Consider the following 22,550-nt stretch of genomic DNA (forward strand, 5'->3'; position numbering starts at 1 on the left):
TTAATGAGAACCCTCGTCAAGAGTTAATATTTAACACATCAAACCCTTCATTACTGTTCATTAAATTTTCCGTCACGTCACTCATATATGATTAATAGTATTATGTAATTAGTACATTGAAAAAGTCAAGGCATATGAGCTTCTATAAGCAACTTTAGCAGATCCAAATAGTTTCCTCTATAAATTCAGATTCGAAGTGGTTAATAATGGAACTTCCTGTTTAAAAGGTTGAAGAAATACATTAACCTTTAATTAACTAGGCGTTTACATTTCAATACATTATAGTGGAAGAACTGTAATGGAAAATTTTAAATGACTAAGTAATTAAGAACTCGATCTAGAAATTAATTTTCTTTACGAGAACACTTCTAGTTTTCCGTATCAGGGACTAGCTGTTCCATTGTTTCCACAAGTTTCCCATCACCTATTGATTGCTCGACGTACTTTAAGACCGTATTGAGGTATAAAAAAGCAATCAGTTCGCAATCGATTTGTTTCTCAAGCAATATGGGTAGATTAAAATACAGCCCAGTGTGAATAGAGTCCCAGTTCGAACGTATATTTATTCATTTATTTATTTCCCAATACAATATTTTTGTATCAAATTTTTTTCTATAAAATCTAATTTTAAATAATTCCTTTCACACCACTTCATTCAAATTCCATAAAAGAGCACAAGTTACACATTCATAAATCATCCATCGAATCACAGAAAAAAAGAGTATCTCAAAAACTCTCTGTTAACAACGTCGACACAGTTTACGGAAGTGAACCATAAACAATCCCTTTGAAAATAAAGCATCTGTCGCTAATCCTTCTTCATCGACGTTACTCTTCCAGCAATAATTCAACGCCATCGATCAAATCTCATCTTGGTTGTAAATTTTCGATTTTTCCTCGTCGACTGGAACAGTCATGAATGCAGAAAGGAGAAATAAAAAAAAAAGGAGAAACTCTACCCACGGGAAACGTAGAGATTATTCGACGAAGCTTCGCGCGACACGTCGACAAAGAATTAAATTTTTTTCGTGAACAAAGAGAAACTCTGCTCCACGTTTCCTCGTGGGAGTATCGAAAGAGGGAATATAAATAAAAAAACTTTGAAAACTCGGAGAACAGAGTGTACACCCGCGTCAAAGGTAGCTTCGTACAAAAGTGACGTGTAATAACGTTAGCTTGATTGAAATTTAACAAAATATTGAGCTGCAAAGCGATACAGATTTTCAGACAACTTTCACCAGGCGGACTAAATAAACAAGTTTAACACCGCTTTTATATTTCATCTTTGTAAGGGTAGTATGCCTCGTGGGCGAAAGTTTAATCGAATCACTGGAATTTTTCTTGTCTTGAATTTTTTTTAAATTATAGGCAATTTATTCGTCAAACTACAGAAAGGGGGTTACAGCTCTGGGCCCTATTTTCCAGGGGCCCTCGTTATAACCCTATTATGCTTACGTTTCCTGAGAATTTGTATAATTCTCGCTATTCCAGCTCCGACCGCGTATTTGTATAATTCATTTTGCAACGTTACATGCATAACTAATCGGGGATTTATGGGGCGACGAGTGCAGGCTCTACACGTTAAATTCCCATATTAATAATTCCGGGCACGATCGTCGAGTGCTACTGCACGGAATGTGTTAAATTTCCACGGTTGCCCGGCTTGAAATTACGAGGGCTTAGCTTTAGATGAACGTTACCTGGACGCCTAACGTGCAGGGGATGATCTCGAAACAGTGGAACATCAATTGTTGTACATTTCACTGCTATGTCAATTTTTCCCACCTTTCACAATACCATAAATCGTTTCTTCGAATGTCTAGAAATCTGAGATCATAGATCATTTTTATGAAAGCATCCTTTATCACAGGTTTTATAAAACCTTTTCTATTGTTATTTTGAATAACGTGAATTGATTGCAGAAAATATTGGCAATTTTGTACTAAAAATCTTAGGAAATATTGGCAATTTTAGGAATTTATTGGGATAAATATTTTTTCATAAGGATGATTGATCGTATAGAATTTTCCATCCCTGAAACTAACTTTCGTTTATTTTTTTTTTGTTTCAGCCAACAAAGTTGAACGTTTACAAAAATGACGCCGAGAGCTGGGACTACACGACACCAACGTTGGGTGAGTTCCACTATTTCTAACCCTTTCTCTATCTCTCCGTTTCTTATTTATTTGATCATTCTTGATTCTTCTCATCGACGTTGCGTTTTATTATTCACAATTCATTTTCGACGTCGCGTGCAAGAACCCGTGTACCGGAAAAAATTTTTCACGAACGCGATTGAAGAATCTGTTCCCTTTGGGCGCCTCTGTTTCGCGTACGCGAATCTCACGGCTTCCTCTTGTTTCGTGTTCTTAGCTCAGCGAGTAGGAGACGCTAATTGGATAAAACCTAGTCCCGGTACGAGCTTGAAGGGTTTCCGTAAAATGCATTCCTCGTTAGGTTCGCGTATATGTTTGCTAGAACTACTTGGACACGGAAACGTCGATCGAACGTTCATTCAAGAACGCTGGACGCGAGGAAATTAGCCTCGAACACTGGAACACGGTTCAATTTAAGTTCTACACGCGAATCGTACAAAACACGAGCTCGTTCCAACGGAATTCCCTACGTACAAATATTTCTCTCTTTTTTCGTCCACTTATCTCTAGAGAATTCCATTCGATTGTATTTCTGAACGATAGAATTGTTTTTCTAACTATAATTAGTCTTCGTGTAATTAAATTGTAGGTGTTATTGTGGAATTCTAATTTACAAAAATTTCGTCTCAAGTGAAACCACCACACAAAAGATACACTTTTTTTAATGAACTCTTGAATTTTACCTCTGAACGTGAGAGTTTGTGATTTTATAATTGGATTGTCTCTGATAAAGATCATCATCAGTGTCGATATATTTTTCTCCCTTAGTTTTATATATTTAAGAATTCGAACACGTATACTTATGCATCCTAACTCTTCTTTCCTTAAAATTCTATTGTTCTTTTGAAAATATAATTATTATTCATTTAATTTTGATTTAAATTTGAAATAGAAATATATGATCGGAGAAGAATTCTATCGGGGATTGTCTTGTATCAGGAATCTTCCATTTAATTCATTTGCAGAGGTCACCAATGGGAACGGTTCTTCATTCGTATCGATTGCTCGCGTATTCGACGAACATGGCAAACGAGAGTCACACATACTTGTCACGTGTACGTGTGTGCCACGTTTTTGACAAAAGATCGACGCGAAAGTTACGAAGCGTATACGGTCGAAGCTTGAAAACTCGAGGGACGTTCGTTGTGAAAACACGACTGTCGTATCAGTCGATGCGATCCAGAAGGATAAAGGCACTCGTTAGAGCGACACCGATACGATATTTTTTTCCATTTTGAATCGCAATTATTCGATGGCAATTTATTCCACTACGGGCGACAAATTGATGTCTCGCTTACAAGCCAGCGACGAGCGGTCTGTTCGATTCGACGTTTCGAACTAGAATTTTCTTCTTTGACCCAATTTGCCTTTCGGTTCCACGCCGGGACCAGATCCGCTTTTGCAACTGGATTTTGGTTGCAACTCTCCACGTTTGCTAAGTCGTTGAAATAGAATTTCTCTCTGCCGTTCGTTTGCTTTTCCTGTAATGATAGTTTTGATCAAATTGATGCGGACTCGATGATGTCTCGTTTATTTTTCGAATAAGTCGAAGCAATTGAACATCGCAATAACCGCAAGAAGTTGAGAGATTCCTAGGCGGGATCGGTCTCGCGAATCGCGTGCCAGATACAAAGCCGAGTTGCGAATCCGCGTAAACGACAAGCGGCCACAGAACTCGAGGAATTCGGTCCAATTACACGCGGCTTGAACCGCGTGTCACTCATAGCCGTCACGGACGTCTTCGAATTTGCAAAATCTCGAAGCAGCCTCAAAGACGAATTTCCCTGGTAATTAGTGTCGCGACTTGGCGACAAGTTTGTTTCGAGAAGAAGACAAATTTTCCCAATTTATCAATCGCTTCTTCGAAAAAAAAAAGAACACTGCTGCAACTAGCAGTATTTTTTCCAGAAATAAATCACGTCCTAGAGAGCTGATGATAAAATCTCCATCGCGTTTTGAATGGGTGCTCGAAAGTTGACCCTTGGCCTTCGTTCCATGGAATCGTCGAATAAAATTCGAACGGTAAAAAGGTTCAGTTCGTAATTCAAGGCTGGAGAACACCTAAAGGTGCTAATTTTTCGTAACTGGTCGCGATTCACGAGTAACCTTTTCGAGTGGATCGCTACATCAATTAAGCCGAAGATAGGTCAGGTTGGCTGCTGCACTTCTAACCTTTTCCAGCCTGTATCCACGCCGAGGTGATGAAAGTTTCATTAGATGCAGACGCTTGCTTTCCAGCCACCTTCATTTCCGCTAAAGAAACGCGTCCGAGTGCTCCGACTACTTTTCACGGTAATTACTGGTCACGATACTGATCCTTCTGTTTGCTTCCTTCTATCAGTTTCATGATTTTTCGGCTCCTTGTTTGAATAACGAAATGAGAATTCAGAGATAGAGTACTGTTTCGACTGTGATATTTTTAATTAAAAATTTGTAAATCATAGACTTCTCTTTTTAGTTTGAATTCGTAATTCCTTTTTAATATCTATGCAAGGGTGTTTGATAAAATATAAAAGGTATTAAGATACCAATAACATAAATCTCCCTAGAAGTTTAGAGCATTTCCTAATGAAACAGGAAGACAGAGAGGCAGAATTTAGATGCGTAACACGTGTCAGACAATTTGATTACCCGCGTGCGAATGTGTAGCGGACAAACATGGAATATAAATAGAGGGAATACTTTAGAGCCATTTGTCACGTGCTCGAATGTATTTAAGTTTGTCCAATTTTGGATCAGTTTTGTAGAATTTAAATTCGATAATTAATCAATCACTACTCTCATTAATCCATGGTTATATTGTTTAAGAACGGAGTTAATTGAGTCTGGCACGCTCAGGTACACCATAAACCTTCATGCGTTGAACATTATCTAGACAATAGGGATGGCAGCTGTTCAAATCGAATAAATGAATTCTCGTTTCGTCCGCATACCGTTCGCGTCATTGGTCCCATTAGAGTGTCCCAGGGACGACTTAACGAAAAGTCGTTGCGAGACGATAGCCGCGACGATACGCGAGTAACCCGCTCGATCCCTCCAAGAATAGCGGCTTTTAACGAGACTAGTTAATCTTCCGATCACGTTAGCTCTAATTTTCCGTCGTCACGTAGCCGATCTGTTGTTTCGCTTTGGCAACGGCTGACCAAAATTCGAGGCGTCATTGGCTACCCTCGCGCGATGGCAGACCACAGACAATGCCAACTTACGGATCAAAAAGCTAGGCAGATAAAACTATTTACTACCAGTTTTATTGCTGCTTGCTGTATAAAACAATTCTGACGAATCCTTGAAAATTCGAGAGCTGCCATTTCGCAGGACTTTTATGTCAGTGTTTCAAAATCAGCCTCTCGATATGCAGTGACTCGAAATTGTATAAATCTTCTGGTAACATCCTTTGTAAGAAACAAAGGAGGCCGAAGGTGCGATTCGAAATGTATAAATCCTTCTATCGGTGGCAGAAGAGATTTAAGTTTCGTAAGCTCGCTCGACCCAGATCAAACGAGAATAAACTTGGTCTATGAGACGAGGCACGAATGCGACGATAAAGATCAATGCTTTTGCATAAAACTTTATAGGATATCCTGATAGCTGGTAGTCTGCGGATAAATGGCGCGAAAAATCGAAACGAGACACCGCGGAAGGTCTTGCAGGTTATTTCGCTCGGTTCCGCGGCCGGTAAAATCGAATAGGGTTAATAAATTATCGATTACTCGGATTAGCTTCCCAGAGCTTGTCCCGATGATCGTGGATTTAACCGACGATTCTAGGTACACCGAGAAATCTTTTAGATTCTATTCGATCGAATCCCTCCCCGTGTTGATCCTTCGTGTAATAAAATATTGAGATTCGGCGAGGAGACATCGGGGATTCGGGAAATGAAATTCTACCCTTGAGGTGTCGGAACTTCTCTTCTCTTTGTTGGATTCAATATTCGCCAAGAAACGTTCGTGGAAACTCTGTCAGGGATAAGCAGCCGGTTAACATTTTGACAGACAGTGTCGTGCGTTTGGGATTTTGATGAAATTATAAGAACTGTAATGGATGATGATATGATGCCTCATTTAAACTAGAGTGATAGGAAGGGTATGTCATTATTTAACGCATATTTTCATTTTTACAATATTTATTTGATAGATATTCCTCACAATTTCAAATACCTAATTATTCATTTTTTTAATGAGATAAATACAGGAATTATTAGGAATGGATTCTTATGGAAATTTATAAATAACACTCTTCTATATTTTTCATATTTTATTTCTGTAATTAATTCAAAATGACCCTGCAATCATCATCCTATAAAGATCAATAATAATGATATAAGACTTTCTTGTATCGTCATTTAGATGAGTCATGAAATTATCCAAGTTCTATCTATAATTCTTTCATTATAATTATCAGAAAAAACAGTATAGATACACGATCAAACCCATGACACACGTTTCACAGGTTTTTTGTATTCCAATGCAAGGTGTTAATAACAATATCACCTTGGAATAATTGAATGGCGAGTTCGTTATCGTAGTCACGCGACACGCTCGTTTTCCGCTTGGAAAACGCTTACGCGGTGAATTCCTGGCTTTTTCTCTTCTCGGTTTCACGGACGTCTCGATCCAGCACGCACTCAGGGATCAGGGAACTCATTAATCTAAAGTAGAGATCGTCACCGGTACGATGACACGCATACCGTGGCTTTGTAATTTAAGGGGAGCCCACTTCGGAATACCTGGCATGTAAATATATTCAGACGGACAGTTAGTCGTGACAACACGTGTTCCGTGTCTTATTGCGTTCTGATGCGTCGCATTCAAGCTCCGTCACTTCTGAATCGGGTAGTTTCCCTTAATTGCTTTGCGGAGATTCGCGAACAAGGGTAAACGAAAGCTACACGAGAACTGTAACCCTTTCGTAATTTTCACACCGTTTGAAATCGCGGTGACAAAATTTCTAATTACTTGATTTTCAATAATAAATTATTTCATTTTACTATTCAAACCGACGTCTCGAAAACCGGTTGGTGAATCTCATACAGGATTCATAATAGGACACATTCGTTTTCCTATTAACGGTTGGCACACTAACCGCTACAAATATTACTCATTCTACAGTAACTGTATACAGAAATATTGGCCAGGTCGAAAGACCGGTCGCCTTTTGAAATAAATTTCGTTACCAACTTGAAACGAACATTTTACCACGTTATCTTGGTAAAAGAAGACTCTTCTCTTAAGTGAAACCGAATGTTTTCTTATCAATACCGATTCTTGTACCCACAATGCACTCCTGTGGCTATTGTTTAGCCGATGCTTAACAATTTCAAGTGTGTAACTCCTTTCACAAGACGTCTTTACATTCGAGCTTAGCAAGTTTGCTTTGTTATAGTTACACTGTGTCCAATAGAATTTTCTATAATTAGAATAATTTAAAGAAACAAGAATTTTCATAAATCATCGATTTATTATAAAAATCCTCTGAATCTTGTCCGATAACAATAAAGTCGGTTTGTATATTGAAAGTAGGCGTGGAGCACAATGAGAACGGTATTTCCGGCTTTGTGGCCAGGGTTCCAATAAGCTCTACGCGACTTCGCCAGAGGTGGCATCGCGTCGAATTAGAATTCCTCGAGTGTAGAGCGTGGACTTTACGGAAGATTTGCGGCAGCCTGTCCAGTCAGTCGGGATTGTCTACGTCAGAGGCTGCGTGAATTCGCAAATGTGCGGCAGCTTTCTAAACGAAATACCTTCATACGTAGATTGAACCCGAAACGAGACTGCGAAATGAATTTTTAAATCTTCCCAACCGCCTCCAAAGTGTTCCTCGTTTTATCCTGCCCTTGATATTGCATTTTCCAACCAAGTTGAATGCGGGGGCAAACGAGCTGAAAATTGTGCAAATATCACAAAAGTGATTTTTCGTTTCTTGTTGGACAGATAATTTTTTATTTTATAATACTTTCTACGATTATAGTGTCCTAACTACGACGAGAGGTACCTGTAATAACTGGACCCCTGTTAAATAATCTCAGACACATTTTTCAGTAATTGGATCGTTTACCAGCTGGTCTCGCGTTCAGTTCGCCCTAGGCTCCTCCGCTTCGACCCTAATGCTCAATTACTGGCTGCTGGACGTCTTGGTGAGGTTGATATCGGGGTTTGTTGGAAGTGCTTTCGTACAGCCAGTCACTCACGTACGTTTTCCGGGTAGATACCTGCAACACCAGATAAGCAGAGGAAAACATAACTTCCATCGTTACCTTCTGGTATCGTTTCGAACCGCTTACTCCGCGCAATCAGCTTGGTTTAATTAAATTCCGGATTATTACCGCGATCTTGTGTTTCGCGGATCACGGTGTCGTAAATCTTGGACGATATAACGTTTCCTGATGAACAAGGATTATGATACGGTTCGAGCTTTTAGTTAGAAATTTAGGGTAAAAATGAAGAGTGAAATTGATCAATTTCATGTTTAGTATAATTCTTCATTTTATTTCCTGGATTATTATTCATTATTTGGTATTAGGTTTCAGATGGAATTTTGTACGTCTTTGGTTTTCATGATATATTAATTGACGATAGAAAGTTATGGATTCTAATTAAGATTCGGAGCAGGGTAGTTACTATATATTCCTCTGTATCTCAAATCCGTGAAATATGGCTTGTTTAAACTTACTCTGGTAGATATTTGCTCAGAGTATACACAATTAAACATATTAACTGTCCCAGTGAAATGTAGAGCAGTGCACTATATTAATCATCAAAAATGTGATTACTTAATTTCTTAATTGAAATGTTGATATATCGTGTAATCTAATTAGCAGGATATTAATCTGCAATATTTACCAGTGACCCCCTGGCAATATTTAAATAATTTTTCCAGAATTAATACAAATTTCCACCGATGGGTTTAAAACGTATTAAAATTAACACATGTGTAACTATGCGTTTATCCTGATGTGCACGACACGAAATAGGCGGTTCGTAATTTTCGGCTGTCGAGCCATTACCTCTCGGCCAATCCGAGGCCTCTGGGTGCTAGCCTGATGCTAGCAAATTGCTAATTTGTCTGAAAGTTCGTGGGTGACGGCAGACGGAGGAGCGTGAGGGTAGGTTTCTTGATCGTCGAAGGGAAACAGGGGATGATAGGGCTCGATCTTTTCCTTTTCGTCAAGTTAAAATTCCTTGGAATCTTCAACTTTCCATCATAATTTGACATTTTTCCAAGCAAGTCTAAAACCCCCTCCTTGATATATCAAGATTTCTAATTAAGATACTCTTATGTGATTAAATGAAAAGTTTCGTCAAACGAAAAACTTTCAACAATGTCGTTGGTCGCAGGAAAACGATGAAAAGTTTAAATTTGGCAGCGATTCAAAAGGAATCGTTTGCCATCCAGTATATAAAGCTCGCGATCAATTGTCCAAGTTCTCTGTTCGCATCACTTTCACTATCATCTTCAAACTTATCCTCGTCGTGCCGGAGTTTTCCTAGTATTGTTAGTACTTAGCGCACAGCTGAGATCACGATGGTCCAATAACCAAAGTTTCGGAACTTTCCACGATTCTGCTGGCCTTCATTAGATTTTCCCTTATTAAGGAACCTGGAAACTCGCGGCATTGACGTGCATTGTAAATCTCGTGGAAAACCGGGGACAAGTGGAACTTTGAAGAGCTCGACCCTTTGGACGCTCTTTTCCAAGTATTTTGGCTTGTTAGAGATGCTTGTTTAGACGTAATCTCGTTTTATTACGATGAACTACGTTTTATTAAATCATAAGATTAAATAATTAAAAGTTCTATTGGTAATCGTTTTAAAATTTGCAAAATTCTTTAATAAAAATAAAAATACCCTTCTATTTCATTTTAGAATTTTATATTTTACAGCAATTAATTAGAATATGAAAAATTAATATTCTTATAAAATATTGCGATATTAAGTCGTCGTCAACTTGTCCAAGTGTCTTACCCATAACTTACCCCATCACTTTCCGAGAACATACACGCGTCTGTAAAGGGTTAAACAGGGAAATTAACACGGGTTGTATCGTTTTCACGATGTAACTCACCATCTCTCCTCTGTCCATGGAATCTATTTATCCGTGTCGTACCATGTGGAACGAAGTTCGCGGGGATGAGTGACTGAACAGGCTGTCGCAAATATCCCATGAAGACAATCCGCCGTGCTCCTCGGGCTCGAACCGTAGAATCCCGGTCGTGTAGCTCGTTACTCTCGACAGTTGTAAAGCAGCGTCATTAACAGGAGACGGTGCTTTCCTTCGGGATTCAAGGCTGACGCAGCCGATCCGTGTGTGCGTTACGAATTTATTAAAACCGACCGATCCGTGATGGTCCACCACGAAGCCAAGATACGCCACGCTTTAGTCTCGCTCCGATTTCGTTCTATTCTATTTACTAATGCCCCGGTGCGACGCATCAGCTGCGTTTGACTTTACGCTCCGATGGTAGGCTTCCTCGAACAGGCTTGTCTCAAAATCGACGAGTCTTATTTTGGACGAATATACCGCGAGTTAAAATAAACCCACCATTTAACTTGAATCGCGGAAAAAAAAATGTAGCCTTCAGATATTTTATAATCAAGATCCAGAAGTTTGAATGTATAGTTTCATGGTTTAACACGTGGTTGGGTGCACGTGTTCCAAGTAGAACAGGTAATAAATTCATTGAGTAGACCGAGAGTTGCCAGGAAATGATTAACGCTTTCATGGTTGATTTTTTATTCCATTGTTATTCTTGCCAAAATCTTCAAGGCGATGATTTTGAAAAATAATTCCATCATTCATGGATGAGGATGATTCAGTGTCTCTTCTTTGACTACAATGAACGACCTTTGTAGTCGATGAAAGGTTTGCATTGACCCGATTACCATTTTTATCACTAGTCGCATTCTCAGCGTACGAAACCGTGGTTTCGTTCCAGCGGCTGAGTCATCGTCAACCGAAAACAGACGTGAGCGATTTTCGAGCGACGGTGCACCGGTCAGAGACGACCCAAGACGTTTCGGACAGTCTCGAGGAATACTCTCGTAAATAACGTTGACACATTGCCCGTTTTACCGCGGACGAAGAACTGTCGTTTCGGAACGCGGATGACGGTTCCTGTGTGTTCTGAATTTTTCACTGAGTGATTGATCGGTCGACTGTTGCTCTCCTTTCCGATGTCGAAGACTATTAACACTTTGGCCGAACTGCCGACCAGATTTCGCTGACATCCGAAGTTTCGCGGGAATTTGGTACTCGTTTTCTTAATTATAAATGATCATAGGATCTATGTTTTTATCATTTTGATTAGAGCAAGTGTCAAAGTTCCAAATATTAGGTGCCTCTAGTATTACGCCTTCTTAATTAATATTTTTAATTTGAACATTTGAAAAGTGACAAGACAACGTAATAACAATAAAGATTATTTCAATAATTTGAATTACTATAGCTCTTTAAAAATAAATCTTTAATTAAAATAAAGAAAAGGCACCTAATAATTACTTAGACATCTGTGTGAATTTCTCATGAAAATTCCTATAAGGATCTCGAAACTATACCAAAGTGTGTAGGTAGAATTCGCAAAATTCACACTAATCGCGTCTACGCGTTAAGTTTCCTCTAACATTCTGTTTCAATTTCAAACATCCGGATTTCTAAATGCCAAAGAAATAATCGTCGAATCGTTCCCGACGATTTCGTACGGCATTATATCTCGGTTATCCCGCGATCAACGCGAATCGAAGTCCAATTGGCGAGAAATCAAACCGTCAGACGTGTTTCTCGCATCGACGAGGTCGATGATTTCACTGGAAATGAACTATGAAAGAGGAAGACCGGGTGCGTGCGTGTGGGAGTACAGACGGATGTCGAGGAAATTGCTGCCGGGAAATGGAACAGGCATCTGCCAAGCGTTTTCCTCGAGCTCGTCTTCGAACCAGCCACGAAAACGTGCGTTTGATGCAACCGAACGGAGGCTGGTAATTGAAAGCCTCATTGTACTCTCCGGAACAACCTTCTCCTCTTTCTGACGTAGCTTCCCTAAAGCAACGAAGGAAAATCATTTTTTACGCGATTTTAGGCGATCCTCGTTTAACAAACCGTTTCCTCTTTCCCTCGAACGAGGAACATTCTTCGTCCTTACCAAATTACTCGACGTCTCGGAGCATCTTTTCTCGTTAGTATTTTCCTAATTTTCCTCCTAGACAAATTGCTATCGTAATATTTTAATGGTGTTGTTTACCGACTAGCTTGCTCGTCAGATACGTACCCTACTTTCTCCCTGTGTTCTTTTTTTTCTTCATTTAAGAGGGCCATTAAGAAGGTTTTTGCGAACGAGATTACGGAAAACCTTATGATGGAATATATTAGTCTACTAGTACTTTAGCAATTATGGCCTTTTTAATTAGAAAGATTCATACGAATTTCAACGATACTTAAAAATTATACAACGAAATTGATTTTCACGTCATTCTCGATGCATTTTACATGTACGTCACGGATAATTTGCACACGTTGCGTTTGAAAGTTACAAGAGCTCGAGAAGGAAAAGAAAGGAGGAATGGGGTCAACGAAGTGAAAGAGGTGTCAAGAGTAGGTTTTCAAAGTCTCGATACAATTGTCCACTATTTTTTTCCGCGGAAGAACCATCGGGATGGTTCCGTGAAAGGCGGAAGAAAGCAGTTCGTTGGTATTTTTAGTAACGCGGAAAAGCGCCAATCACGTCGCCAGCCGTGGTTTCCGTCTATAGAACCTATCGATCTTTTCGAACGACGATTATTCCCGACCCATTTCCCGATACACCTCTCTCTGATGTGTTTCCCACGTTCGTGAACTATGTACACGACTGATCCCCTCCCTCCCTCTGCCGCGTTTCAGCGACGATAAAGGTGTTCCTCGAAACGAAAACCTTGGGATCACTCTGGTCCGAGGAAATCGCTTATCGATGCCCTGGCAACTTTTTATTTTTCCTACCTTGGATTTTCTCTTCGTATCGCAACGAGACGGGCTTCAAAGTTATTGCCGATTCGGGAAGTTTTCACTTGGCCCGGAACTGATCGTTCCTTTCCGCTTCGAAGACGTTTCATCTAGCCGGAGATAATGTATCGTGAGATGCATCGGGGGTGAATTGTTCTGCTACGGATGCATCATTGATCCTTTCTTATTCTGGAATGATTTGTTACGAAACGTTGCTATTGTTGGTTAATTTCCTTGGAAAATAACGATAGCGAATTCCAATTTGTACGCTTTGGAAGATTTTGTAAAATCTATCATGTTTTTTGTAAAATAATCAATGGAAACTAAGAATATTCTCTGGCACAAACACTGTCTGTGTTAATAGCGATCTCAAGGAGCCAAATACAGACGATGCATTCTTAGTTACATTTCTGATGCACTTACGGTATATTTATTTGGACGTTGAAGAATTTACGAGAGAAGTCGATTGCTGGTTTTAGCAGACGTTTGTCGTCGGTTCGCGACGTTCTGAGGCTCTCTAGCAGATATAAAAGTTGCGAAGGGATTTTAGGAGGTAGTAAATTGTTCACGATTCCATCAGAGAGAATAATTTTCCCGTTGAGATCGTTAGAAACGATGTTTCATGAAAGAGTTCGTTGAAGCTTGCTAAAGATGCCTTGATCTATGAAACGAGTAGTCATTCGATGACATTTAATGTTATCTCATTAATAAATTCATCCAAGTGCCCACCGAATGGATCGCAAATATTGATACGATAATTGGTTTGTTTCTCGATAAAGGATTCGTAATAAATTTTCAGTGAATTTAAATTTCAGCCTGATCAATTCACAAAAGGTTTCGTTATTATCGAAAAAGCCATTTGATTCGCGTTTCGTTTAGAAGAAAAAAGAGCCGCGATCGTCGAAAATAAACCATCCGTTATTACGGGAAATGGAATAATTGACAATCGAACGGGACACCCAACGTAGCTGGGTCATGAAATTTCATTTCGTTTCTCTTGCATGCATATTCCTGTATAGTTGGTGCCCTTTTGCTTTGTTCCGTGTTGCATTCGTGCTCCTCTCAAAATGCAACAAACACGTGAAAGAGTTTCATTACATACAAATATTGTGCTTCTTATACCACGCCTCGGAATTGGAACAATTTCAAGAATTCAAAATTTTATTAATATTAAATAGCGTTATTATTGCTAGGCAAATTTTAGTAGAAAATAAATTATTTGAAACTTTTAATATCAAGCACTGGTATAAGAAGATATATGTGTGTACAGGGTGGATAGAAAGCGAACTTTGTGAAATGGAAAAGTGACTTTTCACCCACCCTGTAATCTTTTCGAGACACTCGTTCACTAAGAAACCCCATAAGCGACACGTAACTTATCGACGTTCTCTTTTACGAACACACATTCCATCGTGGATTTAGTTTTCCACGGGTTACATTAGGAACGCCCTTTGTGCACTTGCTCGAGTCAGAGGTTTTTGAACGGAAACAAGTTGGAACGAGCGTTTCCGTGTTAGAGGGAATCGATACGGCTGCTTTTGAAACTCAAGCGGGCCGAACTAAGCGACTTTAAAGTCGAAATCGGTTGATACGAAGGGATTAAATGGTTATTAACGATAGCACGGTTTTTTGAATCGAAAATTAGCATGGTAGATGTTAATTACCTTTGGATTAAACTGCATCGAAGTGAAGTTATTGGACCTTTCAGTGAAATCGAAGTAAATTAAGTCAATTGTAATTTAATAGAGAAAATTTGAAGTAAAAATTCCAGAATTTAAATTGCTTATTTTGAAATTAAATTAAATTAGATTAATAACTGAAAAAATAATAGGTGTAGATTTTGTAATTAAAATTAGCAAATTGAGGGTTGAATGAATGAATAATATTAACTTTGGAATTGAAAGTAACCAAAATAAATATTTTAGAATAGAATTAAGTTGACTCGAGTATTAACCTAATTACAAGAATCTTCATTAAATGTCCGAAGTTATAGCAAACGAGTTAAGGACTTTCTAATTCAATGTTACATCGAGTTAAATATTATCTAATCCTAGGTAAGAGCTCGGAAATTAAAATTAACCGAATGGGAATGCTTTTAAATCGAACTAATCCCAAACTTTCGGTACCAAAGTTAATCGAACTGCTTTCGAATTGAACTAAATTAAGTTAAACTTTATCTCAACAAAATAATCTGAAGTAAAGATTTTTCGAATGGAATCTAATCAATTATTTCCAAATTGAATCAAAGTTCGGTAACATGAAAACAACGTTCAAATATGATCTAACAAAGCAAGTGCACAAATGACAAATACCCTCTTCCCTCTTTTCTTTTCAACATCGCCCAATTTTTCACTACACTTTTTCGTTATACACCAGTCCCATTTAGAACTGGAACGCTTTAAACGAATTACAAAATACAATTACGTTCGTTACACGGGAACTGCACAAAATAACAGCAGGTAACAGCCGCACGAACTCACACGACGTTCATTTTGTCCGTACTCGTTAAATTGTGAGCAAAAACGAAATTATTATGAAACAAACTGGACCACTTTATTTAGTTTACACCCTTTCATTTTTTTTTTTAAACTCATGCACAGCCGTGTTGTACACAAGAAAATTATTAAAATGTTTCAAGGAAGGAGAAAACTTTGTGTCTGACCATAGAAGGTTTATACTACTTAAAATGAAATTATCCTTAACTCTGCTAGTCAACGAAACGCAAACCACTTTGAGTACTTAGAATATTATAATAAGCAGACAAATAGTTATGATTTTAGGTGGAATATTAATAGCGTTTTTTATTTAACCCTTGAACAGAGAAACCTAAGTCAATCATAATTCAAACTTACAAAATCTATACAAGAGTATTGACGATTAAAATTAGATACTTATTTTTTAAACGAAAGGGTGATTCAGATTTGAACAGTATAAAATTTAGAAAATAAAAATAATATAAAATACAGAATTAAATGAAAATTAAACTATGGCTCTCTCCATGGTCCGCGCTGTTCGAGGATTGGAAATACATTACCAATTTTCTATTCACAGTATTAATATTTTTATTTAACAATAAATTACATTACTTAGGACGGGAATGATAAGAGCACAGGGGAAATCAGTTAGCTCGTTTCGTTCGTTGAAAATTCTAGCCAATAATAGGGATGATACGTTCATTCATCATTCCACGTCAGTCGCGATCGAGTAGCCGATAGAGTTCGATCATGATAGAGATGGTTCGATGCGTTACTCATCCAGGATTAAAGTCGCTTTAGTAATGCCGATATAATCGTATAAATCACCGGCTGTGATCGAATCGTGGATTAAATTCAACGTGTCAGCCGCGTGCGGTGGCGCGTGATCGTTAATAAGGCCAATATTGCGAATATCGCGTGCATTGTTCACGGAACAGTGAACTCCTCGCGGTCGAATAATACGTTTATGGTATGAAACGCGGTAGCCACAAACGCAAACGGCGACCTACATTTCCGCTTCCTTAAGATACCGTCTTTATTCCTGTCGATGCATCTCCTTCGGAACCTCTTTGTTTTCGTTTAATCAATTTTCTTGTGCAATCAAATCGTGGGACTGTACACAAACCGCCAGTATTTTATTTTTATTTGCTTTCATCTTATGCATCCGATGAATATTCGATCGATTTTGTGCAAAAACACTTTGAAACGTGACAATTTTACACAGATAAAATTGAAAATTCTTCAACTCGTTAATACAAATATTCCAGTTAGAAAAATGAGCTTTTCAATTAAATTTTACTGTCAACGAAATACAAAAGGGTCAGAAATTCTTCGATTCCATTCCTGCCTTCGTATTAAAAAGAGCAGACATTTCAGAAGTTAAAACTCGTTCCGATTTCCGCCACGACTGCTAATATAGTTTCAGGGGAAAAAAACGACGAAAGCTCAGCAGAAAAATTTGTTCTCATCGAGATCGACAAGGGCCATCGAGACGATCGTTCGTTCCCGTAATTTATTCATCGCGTTTTAATACAGCTATACAATAGGCAACCCCTTTCTGTGTATCGTTCGTGTATGGAGAAGTTCGTCGAGGAAAGCAGTTTATCCTACTTTTCCGATTAAACGAAATATCGAACAGATTCTCGTCTCCGTTTTTATTTATGTCCACATTTCATTCGCATTTGACGTACACTAAAGATTTCCATTTATGGGCGATCCGTTATGGTTCTTTTTACGATCTGTTTCGAGGATTAAAACTGTCTATGTTATCCAGACTATTCGTGTTTTTTAGTTAACTTTATTTCCGCGCAGCTGCAAAATAAAATTCATGGTTTTTCGTTAAGGTGTCGTATGATGGTGTTTTTGATATGTTAACCTTTATGGGTCACTGAATCCCTTAATCTGGTACACGTGAACTTCTGGAAATTAGGATATTAAATTTTTAAATTCTCAAATTTAGAAAATTAGAAATTTGGTAATTTGGAAATTAGGCAATTTAGAAATGTAGAAGTCCCAAATCTTTCAACTTCTAAATTCTCAAACTTGGAAATTTTATAATTTGGAAATTAGAAAATTTAGAAATGTAGAAATTCCAAATTTTCAAATTGGAAACTCGACTACTCATCAGTGCCAATCACTGGTGTTAATCAGTGTACTGCCGGCTTAATTATGCATATGGGTTAAGATACCACGTGTTTGCAACATCAAGATTCATACTTCGTCCTTCACCCCGTAGCCTTTCTTCTTTTTTATCATCCCTTTCACCATAACGCTCGTTTTATTCGTGGCTACTTGCGCACGGTGGTGTTCAGCTTCAGCTTTTTTCGCCAATAACTGTGAGAACGATGTAGACACATTTCTTAATTGCTTTCTGCAGTGTACAGTTCTTAGAAACATTGAGACGTGCTTGTCGCTGGCTACGATTTTTCTTTTTTTCTGGAAGACGATGATGGAACTTTCCCGCTGGCTCGGACGTCGATCGGCGAGTTTTCACGTGGCGAAAGCAAAATTTTTTATTTTTCATCGTAAATGATATTTTTAGTTGATTTAATTGATCCACTTCTCGTGAAACGTGTCCGGTTAGAACACTTGGGTTTTCTCTTAGACTAGAAAATATATTGTTTTGTGTAGGATAAAAATATGATGACTAAACTTTTATTTTTTATTTAATTTTTGTTTAATAATAATCTTCATTAATCTCCAGTTTCTATTTGATTGCTTTATGGCAAATTTAATTTTGCACTCCAAAAATGAATAGTCTATACAGAAATGATTAGATGTTATTATACTAATTCTTGATAAATTTTTTTCTCGGTAAAGCAAGATTTGCTATTTTTATAAATTTGAAAAACGACAGGAAGTATACATCACGGTGAAATCGCCTGCTTCGATACTAGAAAATCCCTGATATATCCTCCAGATATCATCGGTCATATTCATAAGAAATGTGAGATCGTATAAGATTCTCAGGGATTCTTCGACCATTTGAAAGTTTTCTCAACCTTTCACCAACACTGAAAAACCACTTTCATCAGAAGTCGATCGACGTATTGATAATGTATCAGGGTATCGAGAAAATTTTCAAAAGATAACACGAATAGAACTTGTAATCTTTGATATCCTGTTCGAAAATTATTTGTTTTAACTTTCTTCTCTATCTCGAATCAGATTTAAATTACAAACCATTTTAATTACTTGACTCACCCTTGTATTGTATTATAGAAAAGTAGAGAATAGAGTAGGGGATAATTAAAAATCTCAGGAGCAGATTTTCTCGGTGTCGCCAGCCTTAATTGCAAAGAGTCGACCGGAATTGCATTCGAACCTGTTGGAATTCCCTTCTGAAATGAAGCGATCTCCGGAACGTAACTAAAGCTGGCTGCTTCAGCAGACCGGAAGTTTGCGTTTAACGTCGTTGATCGTTTTAATCCCGCGGGACATCTATTTCGATTCGATTGCATTGTTTTCTTGGAACGTTCTTTGGTACCTTAACCCTTGCATTTATTTGTAAAAGTTTTTCAATGGAATGCGAGTATTTTACAATTAGCGGTTTATTCTTTAAATGCTGGAATAGAATCTCTGAAATTAATCTCAATTAAAAATTAGTTGATTAGTTGTAAAATAGAAATAACTGTCTTGTAAAACCGAAACAAAATTGTAGAATAGAATAGAATCTAATTATCGTATCGTGCTCCTTTGTAGTAAACAATTTTCTACGTTAAAGTTGATTAAACCTTTCTGAATTCCTTTCTTTCAAACTAATTTCTACAAAACATTCACTATATCAAAACATATACCATTCAGTTCAAAATAAACTAAACACATTGCTTCGAAACTTAAAATTACCGCGTACGTTTAGGAAATCAGAAACTAATCGAATTTAGTTTAGCAATATCGAAAGTTGCCGAGGAGAAATCGAATCAGAACTAAACTCGTTCGTTCCCCGATGAGATTTGACCGTCGCGTTTCAATGCGTTTTAACAAGCAAACGGAAACCGTACAAACGTTTAGACAAATCTCGTCTCGACGGTGACACACGGCTGTGACAGCAAAAGCTTTACACGCGTTCTTCCATCCCTTTCGATCATGCCAGCTGCGTGCATCTGCGAGAATGCAACATAAAGAAAAGACGCGGCCTGCAGCGTAGTGTGCAAGCAGTAGTAGAGCCTTAGCATTCATAGGGCGTCTCGTTTTCCGTTTACCTGTACTCCTTGACGGACTCCCTGGGAAGGGCTTCGATTCTTTTTAAAAAACTTTTTTATTTTCTGTACAATAATTACTTTTGAATATTGGGAAATCAGAGTTTGATTTATCTTATCTTTGGATAATAGGAAATTTTATAATTTTATTTGCAATTTAAAAAATTCACAACCTCCACGTTTCTTTCCCACAAAATTATCAATTTTATTAATTCAATGAAATTAATAACTATTTGCAATGATCCTTTATCCATATTCCTGATATTTTTCATCAATAGTTGTGCCAATGAATTCACTGATTTTTAATTAAAAATTCAAAGTATTTTCTCCATTCGAACGGGATTCCAATTAATTTGACGAATAGACTCGTGGCGTTGAGTTCCACCAGGAAGGCAAACTAATTCAAAGAGGTCGACGTCGACACCGGTATCGTAGTCGTTCGCACCCAGGGCGAGATCTTTTCTCCGCGACAGGATACGAGCGCAGAGAGTGCGGTTCGTCGAGTGTCGAAGTTAATCAAGACGAAGGATCCCTGAAAAATCCAGGGTCGCTCGAGGCCATCGGAGCTCTCGAACACGGGAAATGAATTCCGTTATCGGCGGTGAACGCTTTGAAACTCACAGCCCTCCTCCCCCGATATCTCTTCTCCTTATCTCTCTTCGCCATCCTTTTTTCCATCCTCCCTTCTGTTCTCCATCGTCTAAACATCGACGTCGGGATTCTGCGATCGCGATAGAGTGCCACCCTGCTTACCGGGGTACACGATACGTTTACTATCTCCGGATCGAGAAAAAGTAACCCCTCCTCTATAATATTCCGTCGTTCAGCTCGTTAATCGAGAACGATCGTTTCGCTATCAACGACCGGAAGATTCACGCATTCTTCGTACACACGACACGAGAGGAAACCGTTTGGATAAAAAATAAAAAGCATAAGCTAGAATCCACAGAGTCCAAGAACCGAGAGAGAAAGAGAACAAAAATGAGAGTCGTTCTAGGATGAACCTTATGGGAGCACAGAAAAACGACAAACATCCATGAACAATCACAACAACAACAACAACAACAACATGAACAATATATAACAGAAACAGTAACAGGCAAGACGAACAACATGCACAAAAAAAAAAAAAAAGTAATCGGTATGAGAATATTTTTTCTATCACACAAAAATACGCCGTAGATCTGCCAGGGTACCTTCACCAATCATCGGGAGATAATTTTCTACATACCACCACCACTACCACCACAACCACCACCGAGTATAATGTGCCCGATAACTGTTTAACAGACAATATAAATAGATAGAGCGAAGTCGGGGGTGGCACAACCCTCGGCAAAGCAAATATTATTGTCAAAATACGAGTCTACCCTCCAGTATATATATATATTTATATATTAAATGCTCACCACCACAACGTTTTCGCAAAGGCTACCAGTGCACTCACAGACAAACATTCTCGATCGACCACTGTTACCGTCCAGAAATTATAAATAAAAAAAGATCAATATATAAAAAGAGAAACAATATATATAAAAAAAATGGTATAGAATATTTAAGAAAGATCCACCTACTCCGGTCACCACCGAGAGAAATCAGAATACAACATCCCTTTGTCGTTTACCCGTTGAAAATATATATAAAAAAAAAGAAATATATATATATATTTTTTTCTATCTATCTCTTCTTGCATCTGTGTATATATACTTCTTATCTATCTGTACACATATATATATATACCCGTACATATTCTATCCTCTTATTGTCGCTTGTTATCGTACGCACACTACAAAAATAAAAAGAAATATATATATATATAAGAAACGGGATCGACTTATATAAAACTAACCTATATAAAAAATAAAAGAGAGGAAAAGACACACATGTATGTATATATATACATATACGACGTACGTACTACGTACCCCCTTTCCCACCAGCAAAAAAACAAACAGTAACAACAACAACAACAACAAAGCACAACATCAACCAAAAGTAACATATGTATATGTGTGTATGTATATACGTATATGTACGACGAAAAGGTGTATATATATAGAGAAAAAAAATATACGGGACGGACCGGAGAGGCCCGGACACGATGTTGGGTCGCAGGAATATAGCGGCAATACAAATAACGATAATTGAGGAGAACGTCCAAAATGGAACGTGGAAACAAGAACATGGGGGTTGTTATGTTGGAATGTTTGTCTGTGTGCAGATGCAGCCTACTCGTTGTTCACTTGACGGTGATGATGGATTCACGGTGGAACCGAGTCAGGGCCCGGTGAGAATGTTGGGGCTTAGGCAGGTCTACGGCTCTTACACCTTCTCCCCTACTACTACTACTACTACTACTACTGTCTTCGACGAGTGAGAGAGTGATTACGACGAGTCTGTGAACACGCGGACCAAATCGTCCCTGTATCTCGACAGCTCGAGACACATGGGGGTCGATCACGGTAAGTCAGTACACGTTAAATGAAACAGTGTCTAACGAAGTTTACCAGGACAATCTGTTTCTTACTCCTTTCTCTATCTCTCTGATATGTTTCATAATTTTTTAATCAAACATTGATATCATCTAGGAAATTTTCTGAAAGGATTTTCTATTCGTGCAAAAGGTGGTATTTTAATTTTAACTCTGTCTCTTCTTTTTTTTTGCTATTACCACCCTTACCTCTGCTTAACCCTTTCGCTGCACAGAGCTGTTGTATTTGAAAATAGAATAGCAAAATTATTTTATTCCCAGC

The 22,550-nt window shown here is 38.2% G+C and overlaps 1 protein-coding gene across 3 annotated transcripts in view; it reads left to right on the forward strand.

Annotated features, from left to right (window-relative positions):
* Window positions 1–22,550, forward strand: part of LOC114875030 (heterogeneous nuclear ribonucleoprotein L) — a 111,085-nt gene that overhangs the window by 68,920 nt on the left and 19,615 nt on the right. For all 3 annotated transcript variants that reach the window (XM_029184887.2, XM_029184890.2, XM_029184889.2), the window contains exon 6: window positions 2,072–2,135. In XM_029184887.2, the coding sequence (XP_029040720.1) occupies window positions 2,072–2,135 (64 nt within the window). The remainder of the gene's footprint in view (window positions 1–2,071; window positions 2,136–22,550) is intronic.

The sequence above is a fragment of the Osmia bicornis genome, chromosome 13 (assembly GCF_907164935.1).
Source record: "Osmia bicornis bicornis chromosome 13, iOsmBic2.1, whole genome shotgun sequence".
Classification (NCBI taxonomy): Eukaryota; Metazoa; Arthropoda; class Insecta; order Hymenoptera; family Megachilidae; genus Osmia; species Osmia bicornis.